This window comes from Cyprinodon tularosa, unplaced genomic scaffold (genome assembly GCF_016077235.1).
Source record: "Cyprinodon tularosa strain WSP-4 unplaced genomic scaffold, ASM1607723v1 ctg14, whole genome shotgun sequence".
NCBI classification, from domain to species: Eukaryota; Metazoa; Chordata; class Actinopteri; order Cyprinodontiformes; family Cyprinodontidae; genus Cyprinodon; species Cyprinodon tularosa.
In genome coordinates, this window is record NW_024038220.1 from 1,030,089 (window position 1) to 1,045,041 (window position 14,953).

At 35.8% G+C, this 14,953-nt stretch overlaps 1 protein-coding gene across 1 annotated transcript; it reads left to right on the top strand.

Annotated features, from left to right (window-relative positions):
* Window positions 1-6,908: 6,908 nt before the first annotated feature.
* Window positions 6,909-10,639, top strand: LOC119778850 (apoptosis regulator BAX-like). The gene is made up of 6 exons (XM_038278248.1): window positions 6,909-7,106; window positions 7,366-7,414; window positions 8,677-8,835; window positions 8,941-9,076; window positions 9,285-9,389; window positions 9,483-10,639. The coding sequence occupies exons 1-6, from the start codon at window positions 7,076-7,078 to the stop codon at window positions 9,588-9,590; spliced, it is 588 nt and encodes a 195-aa protein (XP_038134176.1). The 5' UTR covers window positions 6,909-7,075; the 3' UTR covers window positions 9,591-10,639.
* The last annotated feature ends 4,314 nt before the right edge of the window (window positions 10,640-14,953 follow it).

Below are 14,953 nucleotides of genomic sequence, written 5' to 3' on the forward strand. Positions count from 1 at the left end.
GTAGTCCAACTGTACCGTTACCAGTAATCCCTCCCTGGATCACACCTGAAACAACAGTGGATTTGACATGGTTAGAAAAGAAAAAGGAAGGCAATATTTATCATAAACTGATACAGGAATATGTTAATAGTTATTATGGATATATTCAAATATATACAGATGCATCTAAAAGTAAGTAATAGGCTGGGTATTGCATTTTATGTTCCAGAGTTCAATATCAAAGTAAATAGGAGAGTAAATAATGAATTATCATATATTATTATACAGGAGAATTATTAGCAATACTATAAGCATTACAATGGATAGAGGAAGTGAGACCATTAAGATCAATTATATGTTCAGATTCGAGTTCAGCTTTAATCGGTATACAAAGTCATAGTTTGAAAAGTAGATCAGACATTTTAATTGGAGTCCATCAAGTTTTATATCGTGTTCAAAAGATGGGTATTGGTGTTATTTTTTTTGGGTGCCAGCACATATAGGGATTAAATAAAAATGAAATTGGATACAAGATTGCTAAGGAAGCATCACAAAATAAAACCATTGAAATAATGATGAACTTAAGTAAGACAGAAATTAAGAGTATCATTAAACAATGGATAAAGGAAAGGTTGCAAAAACAATGGAAAGAAGAAAGGAGAGGAAGATTGTTTTATAGAATTCAACGGAAAGTCGGAGAAATGAGGATAGTAGAAGAAAGCAGAAGAGAGGAAACGGTTATTTTAAGACTTAGATTTGGGCATACAGGAAAAGTACCTTCGTCCATATATCAGGCAAATGTAGATTTTGTGGACAAGACGAAACAGTAGAACATGTAGGGATGTATTGTAAGAAGTATGAAGAAGAAAGGAAGAATTTGGTTAGAGACCTAAATAAGGAGAAAGTAAAATTTAATTTGATAGATATTCTGCAGAAAAGGTAACAAAAAATGTTATCAATATTTATTTAAATATTTATTATTAACAAGAATTATTAGGAGGATTTAGTATATTTATAGTAATAATATATATAAGTAATATTATAGATAGAGATATGTAGATAAATAAATACAAGTATGTTTATGAATAGGGCCATTCGATCACACTCCTCACCAGTAGGTGGCGGTAATGCACACCGAAAAGTTGTTTGCCAACCGCCATTAAACGCATCAAGACAAGTGTGTGATTAGTTAAAATAGAGAATACTTCAATCTTAAAAAAACAAACATTACATTTATATTTCTTTTACCTCCCATACGTGTTGTAGTGAGTGAATCTATATTTTTTCACGAAATCAGAAATTTCAAAACCAACAGATAAGAAAAAAATCAGAATGCGCATAAACTATAAGCACAATTATACAGAGCTTAATAATTCTGGTTAAGAAAATAAAAAGCATGATTGGTTTCATTTCCAGTTTTCCAGGGCCAGTATCTTGCAACTTTTTGATGCATCTGCTTTAATTTTTCCATATGAGCTCATTAGCTGAAGTCTGCATAGCCTGACTATGCAGGTGAGGTAGTTTAGTCATTTGATTTAGGATATGAGACAACTGATTTAAAGGTAAACATGATAAAGGACAGTTAGCCAGGGTTTTTATTTTTATACCAGATTTATCCACATTTGGAAATGTACACAGAAATAAAAAAAAATATTGAAAACATTTAAAAACAACATGTTTAGAATTTAAAATTTTAAAATCTGGCCTACAGAGCCTGTTAATACATAGATTATAATCAATGCAGTTTGATGTGCATTATTGAATCTGTTATAATGGTTATGCGTGTTTTTTTTTTTTGTTATTCCAGCAATGTGAATTACAGATTACCCCTCTCTCCGGTAAGAGGCTTCGACGCATCCGATGCAGGTCCAGCAGGTTCCACAACAACTTCTTCCCCACTGTCATTAGACTGCTGAATATTGTATAAAGAAGGGTTTTAAAAAAAAAAGCTCTGAATGTTGAAATCTGTAAATCATATACCGTCTTATGTTTACATTTTATCACTGCTGCTTATATTTTATCACTGCTGCACTTAAAAAAAGGAAATGTCTTGAGAGCTGTACTGAAATAAATTTGTTTTGTACACTCTGTGTGTGCAAAATGACAATAAAGTCTCTAAGTCTAAGATACACTGCTGAGAAACCTAAAAATGTTTCCTTATAGGAAGATTTTCTGCAGGATCCTTCAGAACTATCCACAATATCACTCCAGGTGGAAATGGGAAAATACCATTAGATCTGAGAAGTACAACCAATACGACACAACACAGTAATTAACTCTGGATCATGCCATATGTAACATTTTAAAATCGATGCTAAGAGAAGAAAATTTTGGTTAGGTTAATAGAAATCAATAGAAAAAACACTTGAATTGGAACATTTGAATAAATATGCTTTTTGTTAAGTAGCCTAGCTGTTGCCAGCCTGACAGCGCACTGAAGGCCTTTTTTTAATCCTACTTAACTTTGTAGTATTGTCTATATTGTTTATTTAGCTTCAGAGTTGTTGGGGGAAAAAGAACACCAATAAAGATATTTTCAAATATAATTTTAACATAACAGAAGCATTACAATCTAGTTTAGAGAGTAAACATAAATAAATAGTCATTGGATTTTCTTAACACAACAGATTGATAGCATTAGGTTATATCATGGGCGTAGGTTTGCATAGGGACCATAGGGACATGTCCCTACCAAAATTTTGAACCGACCTAATTGTCCCGACCAATAATTGGATGTGAGCAACATGTTTATAATTTACAGCAGTAGTTGTCGCAGCAGTGGCTTCTTTTCCTCTCGCAGCTCCTCTGCCTGGTCTCTCCTGTCCCTTTCACGCAGCAGCGCATGGAACTGTGATGCGCTGTTTAACTCCACTCTCATTGGTTGTTCTGCCTTAGGTTCCGCCTTCTCTCTCTCTGATTGGCTGTTTTCTAGTTCTGGGGTGCTTGGAGCACAAAATTGAAAATTGATTCACACTAGAATGCTGCGGTTACTGCAATAAATATTAGGCTACAAAACTAGTCCCAATAAAAAAAAATGAATATCATGTACACTAAAAAACAAAGACCTTTTTTTTCTTTTATAAAGCGAAATATTCTGAGTCAGCCAGGAGTTCTGAAGACACAAAATGGGCAAATAAAGGCTGTAAGCCATCAACATTTCTGATTCTTAGCCACAGCCAACTAAAAAAGAAAAAGTGAGTGTTTCCTTTTTACCAATATTTAGTTGCTATTACTGGTTTCATTTTTTTTATGACTCTTTGAGAAAGTTCAGGTATAATCATTAGCAGGTGTTATTTCTCTTATAGAGTACAACAAGAAGAAATGGGGCCTAAACATCTGCTGTTTTTCGTTTAAAAAGCATAATTAGGGTTCCACATAATAATAGTTCTATTTTATTGACTATTTATACTTCTAGAAATAGGATAAAGACAAGAACAAACAAAGGAAGAATATAAACATTGATTTTATCTTACATAGATTTCCACACAGTCTATAAGTAAATTAGTACAAACATTAATGTCTGGTAAAAATGCTTGAATCTGGCTGTTTATTTTGGATAATGTTAAATTACAGATAAGATAGTGTTATATTGTCTTTTATAATTGTTAAAAATTATTTTATATTTGAATACACTTAGGCTCATTCTTAGTGTTGTGTTTGTAGATGATGCCACTAAAAAGGAAAATACAGTAAGGAGCTATTTAAACAGTCAGACAGTAAGCAATATAGGACAATGATAAAAGGTTGTGTTACATTTAATCCTTTACTATTAAAAACACAGTTATACATTATATGATTATAGGAAACACAGATATCCAGTAATAATGATGCAGGGCAGCTTGTAGGTGAAGCAGCTGGCCCTTCAGTGCTTCAGGTGATGTCTAAATAAACCAGGTGAAACTAAAATATCTCCACATGGAGTCTCCATTCTCCAGTTAATGATTAATCACATACTAAATTAGTTGACGATTATTGAAATAATCAATTAATACGATTAATTTTTTCAGCCCTAGATAAAATAGATGAAATGGGCTATACAGAGTAACTACAGCCCAGATGTTCAACTTTTATAGTGAAGTTAATATTTTAATGAATGTATTATTTTGCTTGATACAGAGAGAGCATAGTAGGTAAAATATAAGAGTGGGGTTTAACTCTGCACTATTGTATATCTTCAAAAGAATATACTGTATTTACCTTCTCTATTAGTCATGCAAATGAAACCATTTACAAAGCGGAAAACAGTCCTAATGCCACATTCATCAGAGCCTGTGATACTTCAAACATTAATAAACAGCATCTAATGAGTGTAGTGCTTATAACATTTTTATTAATGTAGCAAAATGATGCTTTTCTCTTTTAACAATGAATTCGTCTTATCAGTACGGATGCTCACATCGAGCATAAAAAAGGGCACGCATATTGCAGCACCAATGACACCAGACCAATAGTGTCCCCACCAAAGTTCAAATCAAACCTACGCCCTTGGGTTATATAGTTAATACTTTAGAAATTAAGTCATGATGAAGCACGTTTTATACCAGCTGGTGGCGGTAGACACAGATAGACCCAAGTCTCAGTGTGAGAGACGTGCTGACAGAGCGGCCATCTTAAGTCAGACCAGGCTTCTGTCAGAGAAAATACACATCCGTTTAGGAAAATTGTGCTTTATGACACACATATACATATACAACATATACGTGTTGATATATATATATATATATATATATATATATATATATATATATATATATATATAAAAAAAACAAACATTTTTTCTAATGTTTTAAAATATAATTGAATAAAATATCAGAATGGATGGAGGAAATCGAGGTTGATGCTATATATACACTATATTGCCAAAAGTATTTGCTCACCCATCCAAATTATTGGAATCAGGTGTTCCAATCACTTCCATGGCCACAGGTGTATAAATTCAAGCACCTAGGCATGCAGACTGTTTTTACAAACATTTGTGAAAGAATGGGTCGCTCTCAGGAGCTCAGTGAATTCCAGCGTGGAACTGTGATAGGATGCCACCTGTGCAACAAATCCAGTCGTGAAATTTCCTCGCTCCTAAATATTCCACAGTCAACTGTCAGCTGTATTATAAGAAAATGGAAGTGTTTGGGAACGACAGCAACTCAGCCACGAAGTGGTAGGCCACGTAAACTGACGGAGCGGGGTCAGCGGATGCTGACGCGCATAGTGCGAAGAGGTCGCCAACTTTCTGCAGAGTCAATCACTACAGACCTCCAAACTTCATGTGGCCTTCAGATTAGCTCAAGAACAGTGCGCAGAGAGCTTCATGGAATGGGTTTCCATGGTCGAGCAGCTGCATCCAAGCCATACATCACCAAGTGCAATGCAAAGCGTCGGATGCGGTGGTGTAAAGCACGCCGCCACTGGACTCTAGAGCAGTGGAGACGCGTTCTCTGGAGTGACGAATCGCGCTTCTCCATCTGGCAATCTGATGGACGGGTCTGGGTTTGGCGGTTGCCAGGAGAACGGTACTTGTCTGACTGCATTGTGCCAAGTGTAAAGTTTGTTGGAGGGGGGATTATGGTGTGGGGTTGTTTTTCAGGAGCTGGGCTTGGCCCCTTAGTTCCAGTGAAAGGAACTCTGAATGCTTCAGCATCCCAAGACATTTTGGACAATTCCATGCTCCCAACTTTGTGGGAACAGTTTGGAGCTGGCCCCTTCCTCTTCCAACATGACTGTGCACCAGTGCACAAAGCAAGGTCCATAAAGACATGGATGACAGAGTCTGGTGTGGATGAACTTGACTGGCCTGCACAGAGTCCTGACCTCAACCCGATAGAACACCTTTGGGATGAATTAGAGCGGAGACTGAGAGCCAGGCCTTCTCGTCCAACATCAGTGTGCGACCTCACAAATGCGCTTCTGGAAGAATGGTCAAAAATTCCCATAAACACACTCCTAAACCTTGTGGACAGCCTTCCCAGAAGAGTTGAAGCTGTTCTAGCTGCAAAGGGTGGACCGACGTCATATTGAACCCTATGGATTAGGAACGGGATGTCACTTAAGCTCATATGTGAGTCAAGGCAGGTGAGCAAATACTTTTGGCAATATAGTGTATATATATATATATATATATATATATATATATATATATATATATATATATATATATATATAGCATCAACCTCGATTTCCTCCATCCATTCTGATATTTTATTCAATTATATTTTAAAACATTAGAAAAAATTTTTGTTTTTTTAACTATTAATTTTTAACGTTGAAGATCAAAAGTCTGGGTGTGTGACAAGCGCAAAACGGTAATATTTACATATAAATGAGGCGGGAAAAAAAGGTCAAAAAGTCATCTCAGACTATTAAAAAAATGTTCTAAAACAGTTTCATTGTAAAGATAATTTTAAAGGTGTGAAATGACCCTTTTTTCTTTTTTCATTAAATATGATCAAATGACATAAAATAGTTATTAAATAACAAGTATTTTGAATAGTGTATAAATGCTGTTTTTCTGTAATGTCTCGCAAAGCTCTGATGCCTTCACAAAGTTATCCTTTGAGCCCTGATGTCAACAATCTGATAATTCGAACAAAAGAAAAAAAAAACGCGGCACATGCATCGTTCTTAGGTTCTTTTAAACCAGCAGGTTATGGAAGCAGGTCGACCTCCCCAAGATGGCGCCCTTAGTTTCTGCGCCGCGACAAGTCAATGCGGGTTCCACGGCTGGTTATGCTCCCCGCAACAGTGTGTCTAGACTCTAAGGTTGTGATATTATCTTTGCATTGCCTTACATGTTGTTAAAGATAAGATCTGAGGTGCCGCCTTACATTCTGACAGCAGCTGTCTGAACCTCAGAGAGAATAATTTCAGAGTGAATCATGTCAGGGCGAATCATTTTCTATGATCCAACAAAGGCCCGCCTTCAGGTACGTTTGCTCAGCTGCTGACAGCTTCGAATAGGGCGTCTACGCTCTAATGTTTATAAAGGCAAAGCGCGCCTCTGGTTCAAAACCGAAGTTCGCAGGAAAAGAAACCACAAGTGACAAGAAAGGGCTTATGTAGGGCGGATCTGAAGCAGGAACATCTGTCATTATTCCTTAAGATGGCATCGACAGAGGAAGGAGGAAATCGAGGTAGATGTTTGTTTTTTCAAATATAAAACTTTTGACTCAACTTTTGGTGAACAACTGACTTTAGTTAGATTAAGATCTAGTTACCGCGCCGCGTGTGTCCTACAAACGTTATATATTTGACATGAAAATGTAAAAAAGATAACTGGGAAATAGAACTCTCTTGGTTTTGGCTTAAAAACAAAACTTAAACTACTTTCACTTTTAGTTTTGACATGAATAAAGTGGATGATGTGAATTATATCTGCTCTTTGTCTTTTAGGAACTTTTACAGATACCATACTGGATGAGCTTGTGTTATTGTTAAAGAAGTAAGTACCTAGATGGTCATTAATTAGTTTTATGTTATGTGGTCTTTATAATCAGGTTATTACCTGCTTTTCTCCTCAGACCAGTTCACAGCTAAAGCCTCTAATTTTTAGTAACAGCTCTAATCTGCGGAGAAAAATGTAGAGGCTGTTTACTCCTCTCCTTCCTTTAATTTGCAGCTCTGGTTTTAAATAAATATTATATCATGATTAATATGCTGTCATTTAAATCATTAAGAGAAAGGCTTTATTTGTTGTTATATAGTTCAGTGTTTTTCCTTTTTTTTTAAGAATAGACCAGCCTTGGAAGATGCTGTGTGAGAACACATCTGTCCTTGTTCAACTTCGTTAAGAGTTAATTAGGAGTAACATCCAGATCTAGATGTTCTTTTTTTGTTTTGTTTTTGTTTTTTTATGGTGGTTGACAAACCAACAAAGGTGCATTACAAACACCAACTGACCTGGAGTGTTGACCAATTCTAAACAAAAATATGATAATAAAATAACCAATGATAATGCGTATTGAATATAATTGAACTTTATTAATTAAATACATGATAATCGACATCTGTCTAATGGATTTTATAACAAACTTCTTTGTGCCTATTTGCACTCAGCCCACAGCTTCTGACTGTGTTGGTGTTACTCCTTTATCTGACATGAGTTCAATATCTTTACATCCTAGATCTTTCACATTAAGATACTTCTCTTATTATTACCAAGACCTTATATGAGGTGTTTACTGATATATCATACTGGAGCAACTGCCAAGGCGTGGCAGGATGGAACCAGCAGGCCTTAGTTTTCCTTTTTTGTATTGACAATGACAAATTAGGACCTTTTATTTATAGGAGTGGATCAAATAGCCTGGGTACATGCATGCAAAGTGCTAGATATAACGTCACCTTCCGATTGATGTCAAGAAATTCTGATTCTTTCAAGTCATTTTTTAAGAGTTAGAATTAGCACAGATCTCAATGCATTTGGGGTTGTACGTTTTTAGAGATGCGCATACAGTGCATCATCGTGGCTATGAGACAGGTAGTCTCCTAAATGTCTAGAAGAAAGTTTTCAGCTCTTATTGGTCAGATGCAACTATACTGTAAGCTTCTAATCAAAAATAGTTTTATCTTGACATTCTTAAGTGCTAAAGATGTCAAAGGGTTGGATATAGTCAGTCATTTTGAATAGCTTCACTATACTGCAGCTAGTTACCTACAAATGTGTCTTATCTGTACTCTCTACTCTCTCCAAATGTTTTCTAGTTTCGTCTTGAAGTGGATTCAGCGACATGCATTAAGTAAGGTGCCGATCCTCCAGGAAGCGTTGGGTGTAACAGCTCTCTGTGACCCACAGCAGCAGAAAGTCTCTGATGCCTTTCAGGTTGTTGCGGATGAAGTGGATGGAGAAGGAGGGATTAAAAAGTGAGGCTCCCTCTCTGTGAGGCCATAGTCCTGATTAAAAGATGAACATTTTATTTTATGAAACTACAATTATTTGAATTGATTATCTATGTTTTTTTTCTTTAGGCTAATAGAGGTTCCATCATTCACTCCCTCAAAGGAAGTGTTTGTGAAAATTGTCCGCGAACTCTTTTCCGATGGGGAGATCAACTGGGGCAGGGTGGTTACTGTCTTCTGCTTTGCCGGCATGTTTGTCTTGAAAGTGAGTGAAGCATCTACTTTTCTTTCCTTGTTGTATGTTGTTGATATTCCTGTAAGAATTGTTTGCATTAAAAGTATTAAAAATACCATTTGATGTTCTTATTCCAGAAAGCTAGTTTGTCGATTTGTATCCAGGCAGGATAGAAGTGCAAACATTAAAATAAGCTGATTAAATTTGATTTGGTCAATTTTTCCACATGTCTCGTTAGGCTCATGAAAGCAAAATATGTGAGTTAATCAAAACCATAATCAGCTGGATCATAGACTTTTTCCGAGAAAAGGTGCTTGGCTGGATAAAGGAGCAAGGCGGCTGGGTAAGGAGCTCATTGACAAATAAAATCACTGGTTGGATTTGAAGTTTTAACTCCTGAGAAAACGCTGTTAATGATATCTTTTTAAATTTGTAGGAGGGAATTTTTTCCTACGTCGGCATTCCCATGTGGCAATTTTTGGGGATTTTTCTGGCTGGGGTTGTCACCACCCTTGTCGTCGTCCACAAGATGAGGGCCGAATGAAGAGCCGACAGGGGCATGGAAAAAAAACAACTGAGTGAGCAGAAGCAAACCAAGAAGTTAATGGGAGGATTTACAGAGTAAACAAGTCAAACAAGAGGAACTTGTACAAAGGATATTATTGTTTGTCTCCCATTCGAGTGTGAAATGGTGACTCAGACTATCAGAACTTATGTTTGAGTAAACAAAATCCAAGAGATGACTTTAGAATTAAACAGGATCATTATAGCTTAATGGTTTTTTTTTATTTCTGTGTGATTGGAAACTTTTTATTATTATTTTAAACTTCAATCAGTACTTGAGTTTTAAACTGTCTTAAACTGTTTTAAATGTCTAAACTAACTTCCACTTTTTTCTAATGCATTTTCTAAGCCGTTACTTTAAAACTTGAACCTTTTGGACCACAGCTGATTTCCCTGTTGCGTGCAGTCACGTACACCTTACAAGTTTGTACTCTAAGCATTTGGCCAATCGCATAGATTTGTCTCTCATAAAAAAAGTTATTCTCTGACTCATTAATCTTTTCCCCTGGGTTGTCTGACTGGAAAGTTTAACCTGTTATGCAAACAACTAGAAAGGGAAAATAAAACAAATTAAGATGGTGGAAAAGAAGTCCTTTATATTATTTTTGTATAAAAAAAGCTTTTGCGCATGTGTAGCAGGTGTTGCAGGACAGCTTTAGCATGATAAACCTGGAGCTACTTATCTGCAGTGTGTTATCTTCAGCAATAAAGTCATCAAGAGTGATTTAAAAGCACACTGTTGCACCATCTTACACGTTTTAATATCCACTGCTGTAAGTACAAGCACGTTGATGATTGTAACCAGTTCAAAACTGGTTACCAGTCTACCCTATTAAACCACTGGTGTTAACTGTACTAGGTATGATCATACTGGTGATTTATTAGGCCTAAAAAGGTCCAAAACAATGTTAAACTTGCTGCTCATCAGGTTGATATAGTGGAGAAATGCCATACACCCTTGTTTTTACCATTTACTGTATTTTCTGGACTATAGAGCGCACCTCACTATAAGGTGCAACCTTTACATTTTTTTTAAAAACTTGAAATGTACATATATAAGCCGTACTGGGCTATGAGCAGCTGATATCTACTGAACTGTCTCCCACCAAAGCTATAGGGAGAGCTCTACTTATGGCCCCTGTAGAAGAGACGAAGAAGAATGCTAGTTCCCATTAGCTTGTTGGCTCACAGCAGTAAGAGCTTCTGCTGAAAGATGGGGGTTGTTCAGTTGTGTGAATTCTGGACATTTGTTCTCCATCGTGCCTGCTGATAGCATATTGTGCTAAATGAAAATTAGACTCTTATTCTTTCATTAATTCAATTCAGTTTATTTCTATAGCGCATATCACAACACGTCATCTCAAGGCACTTTACAGTTCACCAGATCATCCAGTCAAATTGATTCAAAGTTTTCTATCTAAGGAAAACCAGTTGATTGCATCGACTCACTGACTCAAATGCAATCCTTCACACTAAGCATGCTTGTAGCGAGAGTGGAGAGGAAAAACTCCCTTTTAACAGAAAGAAACCTCCAGCAGAACCAGGCTCAGTGTGAGCGGCCATCTGCTGAGGCCGACTGGAGTTCAAGGAGACAGAAGCAGAGATACAAAAAGCAGCTGTAAAAGGCGGCCCCGTCCAGGAAACACACAGCCAGGCAGACGAGCTCTGAGCCAGCTCCCATGTCAGAGGATGAAGAGACCACATCCAGACAGTCACAGTTAGAGAAATTGCCATCTTTGACTTCCCCCTCTGGCATTTAGAAAAAAATCTACAGAAAATTAGCACCTTCTTTAAAGCGTGGGGAAAAAGTAGCGGCCTATAGTCCGGAAAATACGGTAGTTGATGACTGTTTGAAAGAAAAGTTTATTTTTAAGCCATCTTAATTGTATGAGGATGTGAAGTCACTTCCTCTTTTATGGATTGCTTAAACATCTGTAAGTGGTTCAACAGACTTTGTACATCATGTATTGTTTATTTTTCCTGGGGGGCGTGTCATCCTTTGTGTGATTATAAAATAAGTCATGTGTCATACAAATATGAGAGAAGTTGTACTGCACTTAAGAAAATAAATATATCTTGTATATGTTTTACCTCATTTTTGTAAGTTGAGTACATTATTTCTGACATCAATTACTACATCTGGCATCTCTTGGAAAGGTGGAGAAATGAGTGTCGAGACTAACAAGGCAGAGACAAGACCAAAGGTTTTAGGGACAGACACCAAGACTGAGGGCGATACTGAGTCAAGACCAAAACCAGCAAACAATCCTTCATTTCACAATAAGGGGGAAGGAATTAGTGACTAAAATAACAAAATTAGTTATCCTACCAAGTACCAATTAAACCATTACATTTTACTTAAAAAAATAAAATAAAAAATCAAGGACATTAACCCAGGTTAATGATATTTCAATAATGTTGGTGTGAGGGATTTGAACAAACCAGCCAGAAACCCATTGAAATTTTTCAAAAAAAAGTATTTAATTTATTCCAAAAAAACATTCAAAAAATGATAAACCAGCCCCAACCAACAACAGACTTTAATTCAGGTACTAGCATAAAGAACACAAGCACAAACTGATCTAACAAACAAGACATGAAAGAAACTTAAATAGTGGCTGATCAGACCACTGTTGACACACACCAGGGATAACTGACTAACAAACAAATAAACGTAATTAAACAGATACTGGTGAGACACTAAGTCATTTTTAAATTTAACTAATTAACAAAATCTCCCAAACTAAGAATATTTAAACAAATGATAAACAAATTTCCCTTCCCATTACTATGGTGTGACCCGCTGATTAGCCTGCAACAATCAGTTGAGAGGAAAGCTGGAGCTCATTGCAGCCCTCCATCAGCAGATTCAAAGGAAACTGGCAACTCAAAGGAAAAAGAAATTAATCAATTGCATCTTAACAAGAAATAACCTGACAGATAAAGTTAACTAGATTTGCGCACTGCAAAAAAGTTAACTTAAAGTCGGGCTAATGAAAAAACATGAAATGTGCAACTCATTTTGAAGACGAAAAATACAAAAGTTACCACACAGCTTCAGAGTGTGACAGCAGGCTTTAACAGTTGGTCTTGAAATACATTCCAGTCCTTTATATCCGATACAAGACTGAGTATATATGAGGTCAAGCTGTAGACAAGACCGAGACCATCAAAAAGGGGCTCTGGAGACGAAACTTGTCCCAAACTGCAATACTACCATGTGCAACACAATGGAAAGAGCAATTCAAACAAATTTTAAGCATGAAAATAAAATTAAATATAACCAAAGTACTTTTTTTCCACACCAACCAATGAAAATATTACTCAAATTACTGAATTTAACAATCCTAATATTTTTTAATGTTGTATTTACATAATCGGACAAGTACTTATGAACTCATTTCAGCAGTTAGTCTTTTTATTATCTTATTTTGAAACACTTGGATGTTTTTTAAACAGCAATTTTTGCAAACACACCGACAATGGTTGCTACATCCCATTATTTTGCAGATAAAATGTAAACACATAATGCAAACTTTTTCTTTTATGTCCTTTTTAATTAAATAAAATGATAACATGTGCTAAACTTCAGCAAAAAAAAAAAAAAAGAAACACTAGAAAATAGCCCATGACTAATTTTAAACATCTATGTTTCTGAGAAATAACTTCCTGGTCAAAGGCAGAGTTGTTTTTCTGCAACTAGTTGATGTGACAGCTGTGTCTACTTGTTTGAACAGATCAGCTTCTTGGCTTCATGTTAAAAACCGCCCTCACAGAAATTACTCTCTTCTCTTAGGAGTAGTGCTACTCAGGAACAACACATCATTTGCAGCTTTGGACTGTGCTGCTTACTCTGCCGCTACTGACAACCAGAACTCTTCCAGCACAGATGCAGGGAACTAGCAATCTATAATGTGTGATCAGAGGAGAGATCAAGCACAGCGTCCTGCATGACTATTGACGCAGTGAAGGTGCAGAAAGTCTGACTTATCCAGTTGTAATTTTCTGCCTGTCATAATTTGAGGAATGCTTTTTACGTGACTTTACTGGATAGGTTTGTTGCTGTTGTTTTGATGAAGCTTAGTTACGGCTCACAGTAAGTGGTTTTGAGAAATAGAATACCTATTTGAGACCAGCCACTCACCATCCTTCTAATGTCCGGTGAGAAGCCAATTTCAATATGCACATTTATATTTTTATAAAATGCTTTGGCGACCCCCAGAAATCTTGTGACCCCAGTTGGGGTCGGGAAGCAAAGGTTTAGAATGGCTGGTTTAAAGTATTGATAACAAAATGGGTAAAAACTAGAAAGGTTAATCAGGACGTCAGGACGTAAACAAAACGTTTTTACATGGAGGTTTAGAGTTTCATATACTATCAGAGATGGCAAAAGTACTCACTTTCCGTACTTGAGTAAAAGTACAGATACTTGTGTTAAAAAATACTCTGGTAAAAGTGGAAGTACTGATTAAACTTCTTTACTCAAGTAAAAGTAACAAAGTACAGGCGTGTAAATTTACTTAAAGTATAAAAGTAAAAGTAGAAACCACTTTTTTCATGCCGTTGCCTACATTTTAAATGGATGTCTGCCAATAGGACTAGATCTCCGTTGTGTTCATTTTCAATCATCTCGTCGTCCATACTACTATGCTAACGCCACCGCCACCAAGCTGCAATGATTTGCCGCGAATAAATACCGCCGAATCTGTCGATTCATCTTGTAGTGGTGCGTCAAATGCAACGTAGATTCCCATCCAATTAGATTGAATTTGGTATTGATGACGTGAAAAATAATAACCGTAACTCCATTGAAATGATTCAAAACTAAAGTAACGAGCCAATTTTTAAAAATGTAAGGAGTAGAAAGTACAGATATTTGTGTAAAAATGTAAGGAGTAGAAGTAAAAAGTCGCCATAAAAATAAGTATTAAAGTAAAGTAAAAATATCAGAAAAATCTACTTGAGTACAGTAACGAAGTATTTGTACTTCGTTACTTCCCATCTCTGTATACTATATATATATATATATATATATATATATATATATATATATATATATATATATATATATATAAACATATACATATATACACGTATATGTAGATATATGTATATATGTGTAAATATATATATATATATATATATATATATATATATATATATATATATATATATATATATATATATATATATATATATATATATATATATATATATATATATATATATATATATATAGTCTTAACAAAGATAAGAGGCTTTGCGTAAGATCTGTGAAAACCTTTGCGGTAAATGATGCGTAGATAACAAGTGATTCACCTGAGAAGCTTTCTGTGCCTCAAA